Genomic DNA, 24,103 nt, shown 5'->3' with positions numbered 1-24,103 from the left:
CACACAGTCAAAGGCTTTGGCATAGTCAATAAAGCAGACATAGATGTTTTTCTGGAACTCTCTTGCTTTTTCCATGATCCAGCAGATGTTGGCAATTTGATCTCTGGTTCCTCTGCCTTTTCTAAAACCAGCTTGAACATCTGGAAGTTCACAGATCACGTATTGCTGAAGTCTGGCTTGGAGAATTTTGAGCATTACTTTCCTAGCGTGTGATTTGAGTGCAATTGTGTGGTAGTTTGAGCATTCTTTGGCACTGCCTTTCTTTGAGATTGGAATGAAAACTGACCATTTCCAGTCCTGTGGCCACTGCTGAGTTTTCCAAATTTGCTGGCATATTGAGTGCAGCACTTTCACAGCATCATCTTTCAGGATTTGAAATAGCTCCACTGGAATTCCATCAGCTCCACTAGCTTTGTTTGTAGTGATGCTTGCTTAGGCCCACTTGACTTCCCATTCCAGGATGTCTGGCTCTAGGTGATTTTTACTGTATCATGTTGTAGTTTAATGTCTTAAAAAGTTTTCCTAAAGTTTGAAAGAACAGCAAGGTGTACCACCTTGGTGACATTTTGCTAAGTTTCAAGGATATCTTTGCTTAGCAATCAGTAAAGCTTGATTTAGCCTAATGCCTTTGTCATTCGCTTCCTAATCTGCCCTTTTCAGCCCCAGGTTTGCCTGTATCTGTTTTAGTCCAAATTCTTGAATTATTTAGCCTTTCTTAGATAAGCTTCAGAACTTTTTTCTAAAAAGTGATCTCATTACATTTAACCATTTAACCCATTTCTTGCAGCATCCTCGTCCTCTTTAGGATTGGGTAAAAGAAACCATTGCTCCAAACTCAGTGTAACTGAATGTTTCCATTCAGAGAGCAACCATTCCCTGCTCTCCTGATTTTTCTGTTGATCTGACTTTTCCTTGAACAACATACTCCTTTTAGTTTCTCCTAGGGTGTCTAGCACTAAATTCTCCTTTTTTCTTCTGTTTATTCTCTAAGTCTTATAATAAATTTCCTTACATTTCAGAATCTTATATTAATATTATTTGATTTAATTTCATTTTCCTTCATGTATTAGTTACCTATTTATTATAACAGAAATTCTTTTTTTGAAGATATTAAATTTTGTATTGATTATACCTGATAATGGATGATACACAAGCTTCATTCCCATCTATAACTTTATTTGGTACCATAATTCAATTTAGATATATTGCATAGGATGTGCCAGCAGTCATTAATAACCAAAAAACTCCATGACTTTGCATGGGTGACTCTTTTAAAGGTGAACTCCAGGTCACAACACAGTAACTGTCAGTTCAACTACAACAAGGTTCTGAAGACAAAAGCTTCTCTACCAAAGCAGGCTGTAAATAAATTTGAGTGGAACCTGGCATCACCCTGAAAGAATTCTGACTTTACACTGTTGGGATACTTTACCAAAATGGCTTCAGAGTAGATTAACTTTACACAGCACATTTTAAAAAAACGTATTTATTCAGCATGATGATTAGACTATTACATTTAGCAATCAACAGCAAAAAAAAAAAGCTACATTAAAACCCTTTATTGAAATACTTTATACTTTCCATAAAACAGAAACTAAAATAACCCGTTACACAATTAATCACAAATACAGTCCTCAAGGTTTTTGCTCATATACATGAGTGTTGTCTAAAACATGTCTTCTGTGTAGCAGCTAGGCCCTGCCACCACCGTGCTTGGCTGAGTTCACAAATCTATTGTAACCTATCACTTCTCTGGCTCTCCTTTCCTGCTAAGCTCTGTTTCCTGGCAGTAATTAAAACCTTCTCCCACTGTCATAGATACTGCTGCTACTGGAACCACCATAGCCACCTTGGTTTCCTGGTTTGGCAAAGTATTGGCCTCCACCACCATAGGAGCCAGAACTTCTGCCTCCAAAGTTTCCTTCTTTCATGAGTCCAAAATTTGAAGATAGATTGTTGTAATTGCCAAAATCATTGTAGCTTCCGCCACCTCCAAAATTGCTTCTATCATTACCAAACCTGTTATAGCCACCCCGCTGCCACCAATATCCACCACCACCATGGCTGCCATCAAAGTTTCCAGACCACTTTGGCCTCTTTGGTTGGATGAAGCACTAGCCATGTCTTGCTTAGGCAAGCCTTGATAGAGCTTTTCTCACTTCACAGTTGTGGCCATTAACAATGTGGTATTTCTGAATGACAGTATTGTCTATGGAATCATGGTCATCAAAGGTTACAAAAGCAAAGCCTCTCTTTCTGCCACTGCCTCGGTCAGTCATGATTTCAGTCACTTCGGTTTTCCTCTACTATTGTGAATAATTTCTCAGGTAATGTTCTTCAGTGTCTTTAATGCCACCAACAAAAATCTTTTTCACGGTTAAGTGGACACCAGCTCTTTGAGAATCTTCTCTTGAGACGGTCTCTTAGGTTCCACAACTCTTCCATCCACCTTGTGTGGCCTTGCATTCATGGCTGTGTCCACCTCCTCTACAGAGGCATGTGTGACAAACCCGCAGCCTCTGGAGCACTTGGTGTTTGGATTCCTTATTACCACACGGTCTGTGAGTGTTCCCCATTGCTCAGAATGGCTCCTCAGACTCTCAGCATTTGTTTCAAAGCTCAGTCCTCTGATGAAGAGCTTCCACAGCTGTTCAGGCTCTTTGGGAGGCTTTGACTTAGACATGGTGGCAGTGGAGGGGGAAGACGTCAGTGATGCTTACTCAGTGGTATCCACAGGCAAAAAGTATAACACTAATTCTTAATCCCCAGAGTTACATATCCAGGTGGTCTTTTTAGCTGTTCCACATTAAATTCAGTATTTTAATTTAAAAATTTCCCTTCCTCATTTAAGTAAGGCTGTTTTTACTCCTTGGGGCTACCTTTAAACACTTTAAGCCAAAACTGTTTTGGAGAAGAAAATGAGCTGCACTTAGTCACTCTGTCATGTCTGACTCTTTGCAACCCTATGGACTGTAGCCCTCCAGGCTCCTCTGTCCATGGGGATTCTCCAGGCAAGAATACTGGAGTTGGTCCCTATGCCCTCCTCCAGGGGATCTTCCCAAGCCAGGGATCAAATGCAGGTCTCCCTCATTGCAGGCCAATTCTTTACTGTCTGAGCCACCAAGGAAGCCCATGTATACTGGAGTGGGTAGCTTGTCCCTTCTCCAGGGGATCTTCTTGACCCAGGAATCAAACTGGGGTCTCCTGCATTACAGGTGGAGAAGAGATGAGTCCTCTATAAAATATGAATTGAATCTCAAACCTAACTTTAAATTTTTTGGCTATTGGAAAGCAAAAAGGAAAGTTGTAATAACATAGTAATACAGATATATAATCAACCCTGAATATTCATTGGAAGGACTGATGCTGAAGCTGAAGCTCCAGTTCTTTGGCCACCTGATGCGAATAGCCGACTTGTTGGAAAAGACCCTGATGCTGGGAAAGATTGAGGGCAGGAGGAGAAGGGAACGACAGAGTATGAGATGGTTGGATGGCATCACTGACTCAGTAGACTTGATTTGAGCAAACTCTGGGAAATACTGAAGAACAGGGAAAACCTGGTGTACTGTATAGTCCATGAGGTTGCAAAGTCAGACATGACTTAGCAGCTGAACCACGATTTAGCAGCTGAACAACAATGCCCAAATGGAAAGATTATTATACATATGAAAGTGAAAGTTGCTGAGTCGTGTCTGACTCCTAGCAACCCCATGGACTATACAGTCCATGGAATTCTCCAAGTCAGAATACTGGAGTGGATAGCCATTCCTTTCTCCAGGGGATCTTCCCAACCCAGGGATCAAACCCGGGTCTCTCACCTTCCAGGCACATTCTTTACCAGCTGAGCCACAAGGGAAACCCAGGAATACTGTAGTGGGTAGGCTATCTTTCCCAACCCAGAAATCGAACTGGAGTCTCCTGCATTGCAAGTGGATTCTTTACCAACTGAGCTATCAGGGAAGCCCATAATAGATATATATCCAGAAGGAAAGATTATTGGGGTTTTGTAGGGAGGAATACAATTTTATATTCTATTCTCTAGGCTTTTCCAATAAAGAAGGCTATCACTAAAATATCTGGTAAGTAACCATCATAGCACCACTTTACTCAGTTTAAGATACTTTTGGTGACCATTTTATTTCATACAGTACTTGTTATTTAAAGTAACTACTTACCCTTCTTAAGTCATTTCTGATGTTCTAGTCATTGAGCTATAATACAGGCAGTTATCCATCCATTCTGCTTCATTTTATGTATTTTTCCTGTAGTGAACAATTCATGAACATCCATTAAAACCATAGTACTGTAAAGTCTTTTTTTTTTTTTTTTTCAGAAAGTATGATTGGGCACCTCAGGGAGTTAAAGCATAATGTTAATGAATATGAGATTGTGAATTTAATTTCCATGCTTGCCAGTTAATTTTTTGGATTCCATGGTGGGTTTTAAATCACTTAGTCCAAACCCATTATCTTTTCTAGAGAAGCTTTCATTTATGCAATAAATCACCTTATTAAAAACTATCTCCCAGGTAAACACTTTATTTTAGTTCCTGTAAGTAAATGTAAGGTAGCACCTTTAAAGAACCAAATTGGTGAATGCTCTGTTGGTAATAGTCACATAAATAGCTTGCTGTTGCCAAAGATTTAAATAACCAGTCAATAATAAATTAACATATTTGTGAATTTCAATTAAGTCCAGTTATTCAACCAATTGCATTGGTAAAGAAAATTGAAATGGTAAGAACTTGACCTTTACTATAATCCAGATCCAATGTTTCTTTCTTTTGTAGTGCCTTATTTAGAGGACAGTTTCCACGTTCATCCCTCCGCTGTCTTTCTGCACCATTTTTAAACCTAGAACCTTGTGCACTGGGGACTAAGGGAGAGCTCCGTGGGCATTGAGAACACGTCCTTAAGCAATAAAATCAATTGGCAGCGATGTTTCTGCGTGCATTGTCAGAGTATATGATTCCTATGGCTCTTCTAACCCTTAGGTTCTAAGAATTTAAAATTCTTATGCAGGTACTGTTTGGTTTCCATTTGGACTATTCAAGGCTAGGTATGATTGTGCTGGGTGCATGTACGGTAAGAAACCTGCCTTAGGTTCTTTTCTTGCTACCTACTGTTTCAAGTAACGCATCCCAAACTTAGAAGCATAAAACAGCAAGACAACAATCTTTTACTATTGTTAACTCTCATGGTTCAGGGGGTTGACTAGGCTAACTACGGTGGTTCATCCTTAGGGTCTCATGTTCATGCCATCAGTTGTGGCTGGGGCTAGAGTCAACTTTGAAGACTTCCTTACTTGGGTATCAGAGTGTTGACTGGGACTTCAGCAGGAAGACCTATATGAAGTTTTTCCATACAGATTCTGCACATTGTGGTAGCTAGGTTCCAAGGTTCAGTGTCCCAAAACCCACAGGCCAGGTGGAAGCTGTATCTTTTTATGACTTAGCTTTGGAAATCATGCAGCATAACTTTCACTACACCTATCTGTTAGAGTCAATAAGATAAGTGAGGGGAATTAGACTCCACCTTTTGATAGAAGGCAAAGATTTGGCAGACATATTTTAAACTAGCACATACTCTTCATTTGGACTTTGTTCCTCCAGGTTGTAGGCCTTGTCATTTCTCTAAAATGACTTTGGCTATGAAAAGAGACCATGCCCCTTCTCTAAAGTATACTAGCAAGTACCATGTGGATTGTTTTGAAATTTGTTCAACCTGTGGAAGTGTGAGGTACTTCTTCACTGAAAGTGAAATGCTGGACTGCAGATTTGAGTCAACAGTGTGTGCGTGCTAAGTTGCTTCAGTCTTGTCTGACTCTTTGTGACTCTTTGGGCTATAGCCCTCCAGGCTTCTCTGTCCATGGGTTTCTTTAGGCAAAATATGCTAGAGTAGGTTGCCATGCTCTCCTCCCAGGGATATTCCAGACCCAGGGATCAAACCCACATCTCTTAGATCTCCTCCATTGGCAGGTGAGTTCTTCATCACTAGGGTCACCTGGGAAACAATGCCAGATCATTCGCTTAGTTGTTCTTGAGAACCAGGGTAAAATGGTCTGCATATATTGTAGTAGGGAACAGAGTTTTCACCAAAGAGAAAATAAGGATGCATTTGAAAGTCACTTACATTCAATCTCTCAGAACTTAAGATTCCTCACTTTAAAAGTAGAGGGGATTAAAAAAAGAAATGCAAGACTTGTACATCAAAAACAATAAAATATTGTTGAAAAAAATTAAAGAACACATACAAGAATGGAAAGATATCCTGTGTTCAGTGTGTGCTCAGTCACATCTGACTCTCTGCCACCCCATGGACTATAGCGCTATACCACCGGGCTCCTCTGTCCATGGAATTTCCCAGGCAAGAATATTGAAATGGGTTGCCATTTCCTACTCCAGGGGTGTTCAGTGTAATCCATCTCAGAAATCTTTTTTTTTTTTTTTAGAATTTGACAAACTAATCCTAAAATTTGCATGAAGATGCAGGGGACTCAGAATAGCCGAAACAACGCTTGATAAAGAACAAAGTTGGAGGATCCACACTTTGCAACTTCAAAATTTACTACAGTAATGAGCTTCCTATAGTTACAGTAATCTGCTACAATAATTAAATAGTGTGGTACAAGTATAACAAGAGATACAGATATTAGTGCAGTAGAATTGATGATCTAGAAAGAAACCCATACATGTATGGTCAGTTGATTTTGACAAAGTTGCAAGGATAATTGATAGAGAAGAATATAGTCTTTTTAGCAAATGGTGCTGGGACAACTGGATACAAAAGAATGAATTTGGGTCCCTACTTTGTGCAGTATATAATACAAAAATTAACTGGAAAAGGATCAATGACCTATAGTAAGAACTAAAGCTATAAAACTCTTAGAAGAAAACATAGTTGTAAATGACTATGACCTTATCTGGGATGAATGTCCAGTAGTTCAGTTGGTGGGTAGTTACATGTTTAGATTTTAAAGAAACTGCAAGACTATTTTTGAGAGTCCCATATTGCTTTACATTCCTACTAGCAATGTATGATGTCATTCTCTGAATCTTTGCCAGCATTTGGTGTTATCACTATTTTTCACTTTACTCTGTAGTGGTAGCTTCAATTTGGTTCAGTCGCTCAGTCGTGTCTGACTCTTTGTGACTCCATGAATTGCAGCACGCCAGGGCTCCCTGTCCATCACCAACTCCCGGAGTTCACTCAAACTCATGTCCATCGAGTCGGTGATACCATCCAGTGAGTCAACTCTTCGCATGAGGTGGCCAAAGTACTGGAGTTTCAGAGTAATGCTAGCTTCAATTAAATGAACTCTGAAGTGTTATTTTCCCCCTCTATTTTCTGGAAGAGATTGTGTAGAATTGGTGTCAGTTTTTCTTTAAATGTTTGATAGATTTCTTCAATGAAATCATATAGGTATGGAAAGGGTTTTTCTTGACCATTTGAAAATTATGGATTCAACTTCTTAACAGTAATGGGGCTATTCAAATTATTTCATATTGAGTGAGTAGTGATAAGTTTGTGCTTTTCCAGGAATTGATTCATTCCTTTTAATCTATGTATGTTGAATTGTTCAGAGTATTTGCTGATTATCCTTTTGATACCTACAATGTCTGTAGTGTTATCTCCTGTTGTATGCCTAATATTGGTCATTTGTGTCTTATATCTTTGTCAGGCTTCTGTCAATTTTCTTTAGCCCTTTAAAGATCAGTTGTTTGTTCCACTGATTTTTTTCTGTTTTTTTTTGTGTGTGGGTGTGGGTGTGGGTGTATCAATTGTCATTGTTTTCTGTTATCGGTGTTATTTCCTTCTGTTTGCTTCAGGTTTATTTTGCTCTTTTTCTGGCTTCAATTACATTGGGATTAGATAATTGATTTGAGGCTTTTCTCTTTCCTAATACATACATTTAGTTCTGTAAATTTCCCTTAGTACTACTTTAGTTATACTACATAAATTTTGATGTTATATTTTCATTTTCATTCTATTCATTGTATTTTTTATTTCACTTGAGATTCTTCTTTCATTCATGTGGATTATGTAGACAGGTATATATTGTTTTCTTTACAAGAGTTGGCAGATGTACCTGTTGTTGTTCTATTATTGATTCTAGTTTGATGCCATTGTGATTAAAGAGTACAGTAGGATTTCAGTTCTTTTATAGTCTTGAGATTTTGTTTATGGCCAAGATAGGATCTCTTGATGTTGATGTGAGCACCTGAAAAAAAAAAATGTATACTCCTGTTATATAGACTTGTATTAATTGATTTGTCCTGCTAAAAAAAAGCACCATAGACTGGGAAGCTTAAACAACAGGAATTTATATATTCTGGAGTCTAAAGTGTCCAAGATCAAGTTGCCAGACATCTCTGTTCTCTGGTGAGGACTTTCTTCTGATTTACAGATCATCACCTTCTTGCCATGTCCTTTCATGACAGAGAGGGAGACAAAGCAAGCTCTGTGGTCTCTCTTCTTAAAGAAATACTAATCCTGGGACTTCCATGGGGGTCCAGGGATTAAGACTCCATGCTTTCACTGTAGAGGGCATGGTTCCATCCTTGGTGAGGGAACTAAGATCCCACATGCTGTGTGACTCAGGCATACTAATTCCATCATTCATAGGGGCTCCACATTCATGACCTAGTTCATGACCTAATCTAAGCCTAATTACCTTCCAAAGGCCCCATCTCCAAATACTGTCTCTTTGGGTTGGGACTTGAAAATATGCTTTCATTTGAGATTGATGGTTACATGATACTTCTTTTTTAAATCCTTTTACTTTCAACCTGTCTACATTATTATATTCAAAAAGAGTTTCTTGTATACAGTTGGGTCATGTTTTTATGTCAACTCTGCCAATCTTTAATTGCCATGTTTAGACTTTTACGTTGAATGTAATTATTGATATGTTTTGGTTTACATTTGCCATTTTATTTTTGTATTTATTCTCTTTTTTTTTTTTTCATTTCTCTGTTTTATTTTTCCTACCTTCCTGTTCTAAAACATTTTTTAGAATTCCATTTTGATTATCTATACCGGTTTTGAATGATCTTTTTTATGGCTTTTCAGTGGTTGCTCTAGGTATTATTATATACACATATGTACTCAGTGTATTAATGTCATCATTTTATCAGGTAGAGGGATTATAGAAACTTTACCTTCATATGTGTTTTGTTACCCTCCCCCATTTATAATCTAATTATATTAAATATTTCCTCCATATACATTTAGAACCACAGTGTTATAACTTTGGCTGTAACTATCAAACATAATTTATAAAACTCATGTTGATGTATGGCAAAACCAATATAATATTGTAAAGTAATTAGCCTCTAATTAAAATAAATAAATTTAAATTAAAAATAGAGTAAAAAAAATAAATAAAACTCAACAGGATAAAAGCCTATTGTATTTGCCAGTAATTTTGTTTACCATTTTCTAACTATCTAGCATTTCCTTTCTGTTTTGAGAACTTACTTCCATATTTTTAGGGTAAATCTGCTTATGACAGACCTCTTACTTTTCCTTCATCTGGGAATGTCTTGCTTAAATAAATAAATATACAGAATATATTTACTGGTATAAGATTCTGGGTTGACAGTTCTTTCTTTTAATGCTTAAAATCTCTTATGTCACATTCTTTTAGCTTTGTGGGTTTTTGGGTTTTGTTTTTTTATAAGCAGTTCACTGTTATTTAATTGCTTTTCCCCTGTAGACATGTTTTCTTTGGATACTGTCAAGATTTTTCTTTTTCTTTAGTTTTTAGAAGTTAGGATGTGTCCTGAAAGGGTATTTTTATTTTATTTTGTTTGAGTATCACTTAGCTTTTTGTCACTTGCTAACTGAGAAATTTTCTGCCATTGTTTCAGATGCTTTTTTTTTTTTTAAAGCTCTGTCCTTTTTTTTTTCCTGTTGTTCAGTAAGTCCAGTGACATGAATGATAAACCTTTGTTAAACTCCCACAGGTCTCTGAGATTCTCTTTATTTGTTTTGTTAAGTCTATTTTCTCTCTTTTGTTCAGACTAGATAATTTCTATTGTTTTATCTTTCAGGTTAGCTATTCTTTCTTCTGTCTCCTTCATCCTGTTCACTGAGCTTTTTGTTTTGATTATTGTATTTTTCAGTTCTAAAGACTTTGCTGAGATTTCCTATTTCATAGCTGAGCCTTTTTCTTTTCATTTGTTTCACTCATACTCATAATTGCTCACTGAAGCCTTTTCATCACAGCTGCTTTAAAGTCTTTGTTAATTTTCACATTTCTCTTGTCTCAGTATAAGTATATATTGATACAGATAGATAGATTTTATTCATTTTGAATAGTTCTGTTTCTAGATATGATGAGTGATTTTTTAAAATTAGTCCCATAACTTCATGGCAAATAGATGGGGAAATAGTGGAAACAGTGGCTGACTTATTTTTCTGGGCTCCAAAATCACTGCAGATGGTGAGTGCAGCCATGAAATTAAAAGACACTTACTGCTTGGAAGGAAAGTTATGACCAACCTAGACAGGATATTAAAATGCAGAGACATTACTTTGTCAACAAAGGTTCATCTAGTCAAGGCTATGGTTTTTCCAGTGGTCATGTATGGATGTGAGACTTGGACCATGAAGAGAGCTGAGCACTGAAGAATTGATGCTTTTGAACTGTAGTGTTGGAGAAGACTCTTGAGAGTCCCTTGGACTGCAAAGAGATCCAACCAGTCCATCCTAAAGGAGATCAGTCCTGGATGTTCACTGGAAGGACTGATGTTGCAGCTGAAACTTTGGCCACCTCATGCGAGGAACTGACTTATTGAAACACCCTGATGCTGGGAAAGACTGAGGGCAGGAGGAGAAGGGGACAACAGAGGATGAGATGGTTAGATGGCATCACCGACTCAATGGGCATGAGTCTGGGTAAACTCCGGGAGTTGGTGATGGACAGGGAGGCCTGGTGTGCTGTGGTTCATGGGGTCGCAAAGAATCGGACACAACTGAGTGACTGAACTAAACTGATGAACGTTTAAGATATTATAAGACTGTGGGTTTTATTTTTTATTTTAGTTGTATTTTTTTGACACCACTCTGGCAGGGGAAGAGGGTAAACACATCACCACATTACTGCCAGTTTTTTGTGTGTTGTTGACACCCAAGATAGAGATTCTACATTACTGCTGGATCTGGGTCGTCAGGTCTAGCTCCCCAGTAGGCTTCAATTAATACCTCCCTGTCTGGGAGGTAGAAGTATTATTACCTCAGTACTAATTTCCAGATGACCTCCACTTACATGACAAGGAAAAAGGTGTGGCCTCTTTATAGTTGGGCATTCATGTGAGTTTTAATTGTCCACTGGATTTCCTTTGGTGCCATCCCCAGAGGAAGGGGCAATTCACTTGTTTACTGGTGGGTAGGAATGAAAGTCTAGGCTCTCCATGTGATATCCACTGACACTGAGATGTGAGAATGGAGACTTTTTACCATCCATTGGGAATGCAGGTCTTGATTTCGTCCTTGGGTTTTTCTGACACCACCACAATTGAGGTGGTTGGATGTTGAGTGCAGTTCCTCATTATAGTCTCAGGAGCATAGAAATCTGAATTTCCTACTCAGTGTGTACCGGAGTGGGTGGGGATAGAGTCACAGTTTTTTTGACTGGTTATGGTCTAAAAGTTTTCCATTTTGCTAGGTTGCTCTTTTCCTGGTCCATTGGCTTTTGCTGGGTATTTTTCTATATGTATCTACCTGTATTTCCTAGTTGTTGGTTTATTCAGTTCTAAGTCTGGTATATATATGAGGCAAAAAAAAAATGCAAAAGGGAAACTCAGGAGACTCCTTATACTGCTGTTCCTGGAATCCTGAGGTTCCTAGGCAGGCTGCCTTCTCACTATCTTTTTGAGCCTTTTTATATTTGTTTATGTTATGTCTAGTGGTAATAGTAGCAGTTGTTCAGTCGTATGTGACTGTTTGCAACCCCATGGATTGTAGCCCACCAGATTCCTTTGTCCATGGGATTCTCCAGGCAAGAATACTGGAATGCATTGCCATTCCCTTCTCCAGAGAATCTTCCCGACCCAGGGATCGAACCTGAGTCTCCTGCATTGCAGGCAGATTCTTTATTGTCTGAGCTACAGGCAAGTCTCTTATTTTATGTCTGGGGTTCTTAATTGTACTTAGAGGAATAGGGAAAATTGTGTCTACTCCAACTTCCTTTTCATATATTTTATTTATCTTTTTCAGTTCTTTGTTCCTTTTTATTGTCAAATAGTATCCCATTATACAGATAAACCACACTTTGGTTTATTTTCTGTTGATGAGCATTTGGTTTGTTGACAGTTTGGGCTATTAAAATAAAGCTGTTGTGAACATTTCAATACAGCTCTTTTTGTTAATATATATTTTTATTTCTCTTGGAAAATACATAAGAGTAGAATTCCTGAGTTGTATAATAAGTGTTTTAACATTTTAAGAAACTGCCAAACTGTTTTTTGAAAGGAATTTACCATTTTTCATTCCTACCATTTCATTCCTACCATTCATACCTGCCATCAAATGGCAGAAACTGCAGTTGCTCCACATCTTTATCTACACTTGGTATTGTTTGTAATTTTTAAATTATTCTTATGAGTATGTGGTAATTTTAATTTGTATTTTTCTTTTTTTTTTTTTGTATTTTTCTGTTGACTAATTTTATTAAACATCTTTTCATGTACCATTTACTTTCATATATCTGCATTTTGAAGTGTCTGTTAAAATCTTTTTCCCATTTTTAAATTGGGTTGTTTGTATTCTTACTGAGTTGTAACAGTTCTTTATATATTTTAGATTCTTTTGTGAGATATGGGTTTTTTCTTTTTTTACAAATTTTTTTTACAGAATTCAACTTGCCTTTTAATTTCATTAATGGCATGTTTATTATGGCAGGTAATAAATGGCATGCCATTTATTAATGGCATGTTTTGAAGATCAGATATTAATTCTGATGAAGTCTAATTTATCAAAATTTTTATGACTAGTTATTGTGTCTTAGAAATTTTTTCCACTTCAGGATTGTGAAGCGTTTTTTTCCTAGGTTTTGTTCTAAAAGATTTATAGTTTTAGCTTTTACATTTAAGTCTATGATCTATTTCAGATTACTTTTGTGTAGTATGAAGCAATGATTGAGATTTTTTTCCCCATATAGATACTTTACTATTCCAGCACCATTAAAGGCTATTCTTTCCACATTGACTTACCTAGCTGTTTGATCATATATATGGGTCTGTTTCTAGACTGTCTTATTGATTTACATGTCTGCCCTGATCTGTACTATATTGCACTGGTAATTGTTGCTTTATGCTAAGTCATGAAATCAAGATGTCCTTCAACATGTTTTTTTAAGGAATAACTTGCTTTATTTAGGTCCAAGAAAAACTATTCTGCCCTACACAGTTTCTTTGTATCTTTTCAGAAATGTCTTTTACCAGCATTATCGTGGAGCTCTTTTACCTCTGAAGTAGTCCTTCAGATTTGCTCTCCTTTAAAGAAAACCTTTCTACTGTTCCAGGACATTTTCACATTTATTTTAGAATTAGCTAGTCAGTTTTTACCAAAAAATGCCTGTTGATACTTGATTGTGATTGCATTGAATCAATAGATCATTTTGAAGATAACTGATACTTTAATGATCTTCAATTTTCCAATTCATGAATGTGGGACATCTCTTTGTTTAGGTCTTTTTAATTTTTTCAGAAATGTTTTTCAGTGTTCAGGTCTTGCACATATTTTGTTAAATTTATGCTAAAATATTTTGAGTTATTTCATGTTATAGTGATACTTATTTTTAACATTAAATTTCCAAGTGTCTATGGCTAGTATGTAGAAATAAAATTAATTTTGATAGTGAATTTGTCTCTTGGGACTTTGTTGTTGCTTAGTCTCCAAGTCATGTCCGACTCTTCGTGACCCCCGGGACTGCAGCATGCCAGACTTCCTGTCCCTCACCATCTCCTGGAGTTTACCTAAGTTCATGTCCATTGAATTGGTGATGCCATCCAACCATCTCATCCTCTGTTGCTGTTTTCTCCTTCTGCCTTCAACCTTTCCCAGCATCAGGGTCTTTCCAATGAACTGACCATTTTCATCAGATGACCAAAGTAGTGGAGCTTCAGTATCAGTCCTTCTAATGAGTATTCATTGTTGATTTCATTTAAGACTAAGTGGTATGATCTCCTTGCTGTCCAGGGGACTTTCAAGAGTCTTCTCCAGCACCACACTTCAATTCTTTGGCACTCAGACTTCCTTCTGGTCCAGCTCTCATATCTGTACATGACTACTGGAAAGACCATAACCTTGACTATATGGACATTTTTGCTTCTAACACAGTCTAGTTTTGTCATAGCTTTCCTGCCAAAAAGTAATTATCTTCTAATTTCATGGCTGCAGTCACTATACACAATGATTTTAGAGCCCAAGAAGAGGAAATCTGTCACTTCTTCTACCTTTCTCCCTTCTATTTGCCATGAAGTGATGAGACTGGAGGCCATGAACTTAGTTTTTTTAATACTGAGTTTTAAGCTGGCTTTTTCACTCTCCTCCTTCACCCTCATCAAGAGTTTCTTTAGTTCCTCTTTGCTTTCTGCCATTAGAGTGGTATCATCCACATAGTATATTTTTGTTGATTCTTAAGGACTGTGGAAAATTCTTCAAGAGAGGGAATACCAGACCACCTGACCTGCCTCCTGAGAAATCTGTATGCACATCAAGAAGCAACAGTTAGAACTGGACATGGAACAATAGACTGGTTCCAAATCAGGAAAGGAGTACGTCAAGGCTATGTATTGTCACCCGGCTTATTTAACTTATATGCAGAGTACATCATGAGAAACGCTGGGCTGAAAGAAGCACAAGCTGGAATCAAGATTGCTGGGAGAAATATCACTAACCTCAGATATGCAGATGACACCACCCTTATGGCAGAAAGCGAAGAAAAACTAAAGAACCTCTTGATGAAAGTGAAAAAGAAAAGTGAAAAAGTTGGCTTAAAACTCAACATTCAAAAAACTAAGATCATGGCATCTAGTCCCATCACTTCGTGGCAAATAGATGGGGCAACAATGAAACAGTGAAAGACTTTATTTGGGGCGGCTCCCAAATCACTGTAGATTTTGACTGCAGCCATGAAATTAAAAGATGCTTGCTCCTTGGAAGAAAAGTTATGACCAACCTAGACAGCATATTACAAAGCAGAGTTTTTACTTTGCCAACAGAAGTTTGTCTAGTCAAAGCTATGGTTTTTCCAGTAGTCATGTATGGATGTGAGAGTTGGACTATAAAGAAAGCTGCTGCTGCTGCTAAGTCGTGTCAGTCATGTCCGACTCTGTGACCCCATAGACGGCAGCCCATCAGGCTCCGCCGTCCCTGGGATTCTCCAGGCAAGAATGCTGAAGTGGGTTGCCATTTCCTTCTCCAATGCATGAAAGTGAAAAGTGAAAGTGAAGTCGCTCAGTCATGTCCGATTCTTCACGACCCCATGGACTGTAGCCACCAGGCTCCTCCGTCCATGGATTTTCCAGGCAAGAGTACTGGAGTGGGTTGCCATTGAGCACCGGAGAATTGATGCTTTTGAACTGTGGTGTTGGAGAAGACTCTTGAGAGTCCCTTGGAGTACCAGGAGATCCAACCAGTCCATCCTAAAGGAAATCAGGCCTGAATATTCATTGGAAGGACTGATGTTGAAGTGGAAACTCCAATACTTTGGCCATCTGATGCAGAGAACTGACTCATTTGGGAAGACCCTGATGCTGGGAAAGTTTGAAGGTGGGAGGAGAAGGGGACGACAAAGGATGAAATGGTTGGATGGCATCACAGACTCAATGGACATGAGTTTGAGTAAGCTCCATGAGTTGGTGATGGACAGGGAAGCCTGGTGTGCTATAGTCCATGGGGTCGCCAAGAGTCAGACACAACTCAGTGACTGAACTGAACTGAAGGATTTTCTGTATCTGTGATTATATCACCTGTGGATAAAATCCTGTAGTCTAAGTCACTTACCTTTGTACTTTTAACTTACGTAATTAAAAAAAAAATCTTTTCTTTCTCTTAGCTCATCTTTGAGTTTCTGGATTTCACTTTATTGCTATAAACTGCGTTGTTTTATCAATTCCAAGATGTTTTAATACTTAAAATAGGCCCCTGAGAGTTAATGTGTCAAAATTTTCTTAGGTGTGTCAGTTAGGTAGGACATTGAATTACAATTTTTTTGTTTTCCTCACTGTACCTTCCACCTGATCACTATCTCCATACATTAATTATCCTTTATAAAAATTGAAGTATAGTTTGTGTACAATATTATGTAAGTGTTAGGTATGCAACACAGTGATTCACAATTTTTAAAGGCTCTGTTTCATTTAAAGTTATAAAACATTGGCTATATTCCTTCCCATTCACGTATTTTAAAACGTTTCCCAAATAGTTACTATTCTGTAGTAAAATTAATGCTTACTTGAAAACATTTCATGTAAACAGCCCATAGAAAATGTAGATCGTGATAACACGAATAGCTTAGGATAGTGGTTCTCAGATTTAAAGTGCATTCAAGCACCTGGAGGGCTTGTTAACACCCCATTCCCAGAAAGCAGTGAGAATTGGCAAGCTTCCAGGTAATGCTGTTGCTCTGGGAACCACACTTTAATAATCACTGCTTTAAAGAAATGATGACAGATCATTAATTTTAAATAATTAATGGATGCTTGGGGCTGGTGCACTGGGACGACCCAGAGGGATGGTATGGGGAGGGAGGAGAAGGAGGGTTCAGAATGGGGAACACATGTATACCTGTGGTGGATTCATTTTGATATTTGGCAAAACTAATACAATCATGTAAAGTTTAAAAATAAAATAAAATTTTAAAAAATCATTAAAAAAATGGTTAATGGAATATGCAGTTGCTTTGAGAAAAAGACAAAAAATTGCAATAAGTAAACTAGATATTAGATCTAAAATATTTAAAGGTTGATATTTATAAGATGACAGTTTCATATTTTTAATGAAATTTGGGTCTTCCCATTTTTCAGCACTATTAGATATCTGAGAGGCCAAAGAAGTATACATTTTATTACAAAGAGAAGAATATAGCAAAAAATCAGAGGTATGATGATCCTTTGATCTGTGAGCATAAAATAATGCCATTTCATTGGGCCTTAATCAAAGAGCATTCGAATGGGTATATTAAACCATACTCTGTGGCTAGTGTGTGATATACAAAATCTTTTCTAGGGCTCAGAATTGACATGACAAAAGCTCTATTCATTGATCTGAATGATGATGCCCAGCCCGATATTACCATGCAAATATCATCATACTACACTTTCTTCTAAACATAATCATTTTTTTCCCTTGAGTTACTGAATATAAGTGATACTGGAATTAAGACTACTCCCATCAATAGTATGAACATTTGTGTAGATCATGGTGAACTTAGAAATATTTTTCCTTGGAGATCACTAACTATAAGGAAGAAAAATTAACATAGTGAAATGTCAGACTGAAGTCTATTAGACATTATTCTTGGGAAGTTGTTATAAGTGTTAATAAAAATACTTGCTTGTGAATATTCATCATATAACAGTTATTCTTTTATAGACAAATACATCAGAGTTATAAAGTATTCCCTTTTCTCTTCTAGCTCTGTTGGCTTAGCAAAAGCAGCTCTAGAAGCAATTAATGGATTCAACCTCTTTGGCAACCAGGTAAAAAAACAGCAGTAGCAACAACAAACTTCATTTTTTGATTTGCATGTTTAATTAACTTGGCCATTTATTAACCAATTCATTCATCATGATCAGAGAATGTCTGAAATTTATGTAGCAGCCCAGGGTTGAACAATCTTTCCTTTGAATATAATTTGCTTCTTAAATTTTAGTTTGCTAACAAAAAAGATTGCTTAATTTAACAATAAAACTCTTGATGAAGAATTTTCATTTTCCAAGTTCAGTAGCTTCTCTCTCTAGTCTTTTGTTCAACTTTCAACATTTTTATATATTCCTTGCATTAGGTACTAAATATTTTACTTGTCAATTCCCTTGTTGGTTTCAATTTAATGTATATAGATGTATATTTCATGCAGAGGGGAAATTTGCTTCAGATGTGCAGCCAAGGAATTGGAAATTGGGATACTAGCTTAACCCTCAACTGACTGTATTCATTTGTCTAAATCTCATTTTCTCTGAGATAAAAGGGAAACCCTGAGGATTGCCTTAAATTTTTAACTGATTTCTGCACCTAATCAAGTGATCATGGATTGAGTTGTCAATGGAAAGAATAATATGCAGTAATACTGGTTATTACTCTGGATCAAGAAGTAGACTAATTTTATTTAGCAATTTTTGTAAAGATACCCATACAGGATAAATGCAAGGTGAAACACACCAAGACACATACTAATCAAACTAACAAAGATTAAACATGAAGAAAGAACATTAAAAGCAGCAAGGGAAAAGCAACAAGTAATATAGAGGGGAAATCCCATGCTGTTGACAGCTGATCTGTCAGCAGAAACTCTGCAGGCCAGAAGGGAATGACAGGATACATTTAAAGTACCAAAAGGGAAAAATCTACAACCAAGATTACTCTACCTGGCAAGGATCTCATTCAAAATTGGTAGAGAAATCAAAAGCTTTACAGATAAGCAAAAATTAAGAGAATTTAGCACCACCAAACCAGCTTTACAGCAAATGCTAAAGGGATTTCTATAGGTAGGAAACACAAGACAAGGAAAAAACCTACAAAAACAAACCAAAAACAATTAAGAAAATGTCAGTTGCTCAACTGTTTCATTCGTATTCAACTCTTTGCGACCCTATGGACTGTAGCCCTCCAAACCCCTCTCGCCATGGGATTCTCCAGGCAAGAATACTTGAATGGGTTGGCATGCCCTTCTCCAGGGGGTCTTCGCAATCCAATGATTACACCTACATCTCTTACATCTCTAGCATTGGCAGGCAAGTTCTTTACAACTGGTGTCATCTGGTAAGCCCCATATCAGCAATTACTTTAAATGCAAATGGATTCAATGCTTCACCCAAAAGACACAGACTGACTGGATGGATACAAAAACACCCATGTATATGCTATCTACAAGAAACCAACTTCAGACCTAGAGACACATACAGACTTAAAGTGAGAGGGTAGAAAAAGATATTCCATACAAATGGAAATCAAAAATAAGCCCGAGTAACAATTCTCATGGGCTTCTCTGGTGGCTCAAATGGTAAAAAATCTGCCTGCAATGCAGGAGACCTGGGTTCAATCCCTGGGTTGGGAAGATCCCCTGGAGGAAAGCATGGCATCCCACTTCAGTATTCTTGCCTGGAGAATCCCCATGGGCAGAGGAGCCTGGCGGGTTACAGTCCATGGGGTTGCAAAGATTCAGACACAACTGAACAACTAAACACAGGACACCGATTCTCATATCAGACAAAACAGACCTTAAACTAAAGAATCTTAAAAGAGACAAAGAAAGACACTACATAAAGATCAAGGTATCAATCCAAGGAGAACACATAACAATTTAAAATATTTATGCACACAACATAGGCGTCAGCACCTCAGTATGTAAGGCAAACACTAACAGATAAAAAAGGGGAAATTGACTGTAACATAATAATAGTAGGGGGCTTTTAACACCCCACTTAACACCAGTGGACAGATCATCAAAACAGAAAATTAATAAGGAACCACAAGCCTTAAATTACACAGTAGATCAGATAAACCTGATTGATATCTTCAGGACATTCCATCAAAATGCAGAAGAATACATTTTCTTCTCAAGTGCACATGGAACATTCTCTAGGATAGACCACATCTTGGGTCACAAGTCAAGCCTCAGTATATTTAAGAAAATTGAAATTGTGTCAAGCATCTTTTCTGACCACAATGCTATGAAACTACATATCAGTTACCAGGAAAAAACTAACAAACACAAGCACATGAAGATTAAACAACACAATTACACGGAGATTCAGCAATATGTTTATGAATAACCAACAGGTTACTGAAGAAATAAGAAGGGAAATAAACAATTCTTAGAAACAAATGACAATGAAAACACAGTGATGGAAAACCTATGGAATACAGCAAAAACAGTTCTAAGATGAAAGTATAGCAATGCAAAAAACAAGAAAAACATCACATAGACAATGTAACTTTACAGCTAAAACAACCGGAAAAAGAAGAACAAAAAGACCCCAAAGTTAGTAGAAGGAAAGAAATCATAAAGATCAGAGCAGAAATAAAAAAGAAATGAAGTAAACAATAGTAAAGATTAATAAAACTAAAAGCTGGTTCTTTGAGAAGATAATCAAAATGGACAAATCATTAGTGAGATGGTTAAGAAAAAAGGGAGAAGAATCAAATCAACAAAATTAGAAATGAAAAAGGAGAGGTTACAGCAGGCAACACAGAAATATAAAGGATCATAAGAGACTATTATGAGCAACTATATGCCAACAAAATGGACAACCTTGAAGACAAGAACAGATTATTAGGAAAGTTCAAACTTCCAAGACTAAACTAGGAAGAAATAAATATTATCAGCTAACCAATGACAAGCACTGAAATTGAAACTGTGATTTAAAAATTTCCCCAAAACTAAAACCCCAGGGCCAACTGACTTCACAGGTGAATTTTATTCAACATTTAGAGAAGAGCTAATGCCTATCCTTCTCAAACTGCTCCAAAAAATTGCAGAGGAAGGAACACTGCCAAACTCATTCTATGAGGCCACCATCACCCTGATATCAAAACCAGACAAAGACATCACAAAAAAAGAAAGTTACAGGCCAGTATCACTGATGAACATAAATGCAAAAATCCTCAACAAAATTCTAGCAGGCAGAATCCAACAATGCATTAAACAGGTAGTATGCTATAATCAAGTTCTGTTTTTTCCAGGGATGCAAGGATTCTTCATTATATGCAAATCAATCAATGTGATATACTGTATTAACAGATTGAAAGATAAAAACCATATGATAATCTCAATAAATGCAGAAAAAGCTTTTGACAAAATTCAGCACTCATTTATGGCAAAAACTCTTCAAAAAATGGGCATAGAAGGAATCTACCTGAACACAGTCAAGGCCATATATGATAAACCAACAGCAAACACTATTCTCAGTGGTGAAAATCTGAAAGTATTTCCTCCGAGATCAGGAACAAGACAAGGGTGCCCATTCTTGCCAATGTTATTCAACATAATTTTAGAAGTCCTAGGCACAGCAGTCAGAGAAGAAAAAGAAATATAAGGAATCCAGATTAGAAAAGAAGTAAAACTCTCAGTTTGCACATGACATGATACTATACATAGAAAACCCTAAAAATATCAGAAAATTACTAGAGCTAATTAGTTAATTTAGTAAAATTGCAGGATACAAAATCAATACACATAAATCACTTACATCCCTATATATTAACAATGAAAAATCAGAAAGAGAAATTAAGAAAAATCCCATTCACCATTGCAACAAAAAGAATCAAATGCCTTGGAATAATCCTACCAAAGAAGCAAGATTTGTGTACAGAAAACTATAAAACCCTGATGAAAGAAATCAAGGATGATATAAAAGATGGAGAGATATTGCATTTTCATGGGTACAAGGAATCAATATTGTGAAAATGACTTTATTACCAGAAACAATCTGCAAATTCAGTACAATGTCTATCAAATTACCAATGGCATTTTTCACAAAACTACAACAAAAAAATTCACAATTTGTATGGAAACACAAAAGACCCCAAACAGCCAAAGCAATCTTGAGAAAGAAGAATGGAACTGGAGGAATCAACCTGCCTGACTTCAGGCTCTACTACAAAACTGCAGTCATCAAGACAGTATGGTACTGGCACAAAAACAGAAATATAAACCAATGGAACAAGATAGAAAGCCCAGAGATAAACCTATGCACCTACAGACACTTTATCTTGGACAGAGGAGGCAAGAAAATGCAATGAAGCAAAGATACTCTCTTCAATAAGTGGTGCCAGGAAAACTGGACAGGTGCATGTAAAAGAATGAAATTAGAACACTCCCTAAAACCATACACAAAGATAAACTCATAATGGATTAAAGACCTAAATGTAAGACCAGAAACTATAAAACTCTTAGAGGAAAACATAGGCAGAACACTCCATGACATAAATCTCAGCAAGATCCTCTATGACCCACCACCTACAGTTATGGAAATAAAAATAAACCATGGGACCTAATTAAACTTGAAAGCTTTTGCATAGTAAAGGAAGCATATAAACAAAGTGAAGAGACAGTGCTCAGGAAGGGAGAAAATAGTTGCATATTAAACAACTGACAAAGCATTTCCAAAATATAAAAGCAGCTCTTCCAACTCAATACCAGAAAAACAAACCGCCCAATCAAAAGTTGGGCAGATGGCCTAAACAGACATTTCTGCAAAGAAGACAAGAAGACCAATAAACACATAAAAATATGCTCAGTATCACTCATTATTAGAGAAATGCAAGTCAAAACTGCAGTGAGATATTACCTCACACCTCAAAATGGCCGTCATCAAAAAATCTATCAACAGTGGATGCTGGAGAGGGTGTGGAGCAAAGGGAACCTTCTTGCACTGTTCCTGGAAATGTAAATTGATACAGTAACTGTGGAGAACAATATGGAGAGTCCTTAAAAAACTAGGGATAAAGCTACCATATGACACAACAGTCCTGCTACTGGGCATATACTCTGAGAAAACCGTATTGAAAATGACACATGTACCCCAGTGTTCACTGCAACAATATTTACAATAGCCAGGACATGGAAACAACCTAGATGTCAATTGACAGATGAATGGATAAAAAAGCTGTGGTACATATATACAATGGAATATTACTCAATCGTAAAAAGGAACACATTTGAGTCCATTCTAATGAGGTGGATGAACCTAGAACCTATTATACAAAATGAAGTAAATCAGAATCAGAAAAACTAATACCGTATATTAACACATATATATGGAATCTAGAAAGATGGTACTGATTAACCTATTTGTGGGCAGTAGTGGAGACGCAGATATGGAGAACAGACTTGTGGACACAGAGGTGAAGGAGATGGTGAGACAAATGGAGAGAGGAGCATGGAAATATATAAACTACCATATGTAAAATAGATCAGTAACCTCAGATGTGTAGATGATACCAGCCTAATGGCAGAAAGCAAAGAGGAACTAAAGAACCTCTTGATGAAGGTGAAAGGGGACAGTGAAAAATCTGGCTTAAAACTCAACATTCACAAAACTAAGATCATGGCATCTGGTCCCATCACTTCATGTCAAATAGTTGGGGAAACAATGGAACAGTAACAAACTATTTTCTTGGGCTCCAAAATCACTGCAGATGGTGACTGCAGCCCTGAAGTTAAAAGATGCTTGCTCCTTGGAAGAAAAGTTATGACCAACCTAGACAGCGTATTAAAAAGCAGAGATATCACTTTGCTGACATAGGTCCGTATAGTCAAAGCTATAGTTTTTCCATAGTCATGTATGGATGTGAGAGTTGGACCATAAAGAAGGCTGAGCACTGAAGAATTGATGCTTTTGAACTGTGATCCTAGAGAAGACTCTTGAGAGTCCCTTGGACCACATGGAGATCAAACCTGTCAATCCCAAAGGAAATTAACCCTGAATATTCATTGGAAGGACTGATGCTAAAGATGAAGCTCTAATACTTTGGCCACCTGATGTGAAGAGCCAAGTTATTGAAAAAGACTCTGATTTTGGGAAAGATTGAAGGCAGGAGGAGAAGGTGATGACGGGATGAGATGATTGGATGGCATCACTGATTCAATGGATGTGAGTTTGAGCAAATTCCCGGAGATAGTCAAGGACAGGGAAGCCTCACGTGCTGCAGTCCATGGAGTCGCAAAGAATCAGACACTACTGAGTTACTGAACAATAAATAGATAGCCAGTGGGAATTTCTTGTATGACTCAGGGAGCTCAAACTGGTGCTCTGTGACAACATAGAGGTGTCTTATGTGGTAGAAGGTGGGAGGAAGTTTCAAGAGGGAGAGGACATATGCATGCCTGTGGCTGATGTTAGTATATGGCAGAAACCGACACAATATTGTAA

At 37.2% G+C, this 24,103-nt stretch overlaps 1 protein-coding gene and 1 pseudogene across 2 annotated transcripts in view; one reads left to right on the top strand and one right to left on the bottom strand.

Annotated features, from left to right (window-relative positions):
- Positions 1–24,103, top strand: part of PHKB (phosphorylase kinase, beta) — a 227,871-nt gene that overhangs the window by 82,940 nt on the left and 120,828 nt on the right. For both annotated transcript variants that reach the window (XM_010843901.1, XM_010843902.1), the window contains exon 8: positions 17,647–17,710. In XM_010843901.1, the coding sequence (XP_010842203.1) occupies positions 17,647–17,710 (64 nt within the window). The remainder of the gene's footprint in view (positions 1–17,646; positions 17,711–24,103) is intronic.
- Positions 1,835–2,921, bottom strand: LOC104991433 (annotated as a pseudogene).

The sequence above is a fragment of the Bison bison genome, unplaced genomic scaffold (genome assembly GCF_000754665.1).
Source record: "Bison bison bison isolate TAMUID 2011002044 unplaced genomic scaffold, Bison_UMD1.0 scf7180017864192, whole genome shotgun sequence".
Taxonomy (NCBI): domain Eukaryota; kingdom Metazoa; phylum Chordata; class Mammalia; order Artiodactyla; family Bovidae; genus Bison; species Bison bison.
Note: the sequence above shows the minus strand (reverse complement) of the source record. Positions and strands in the feature narration are given on the sequence as shown.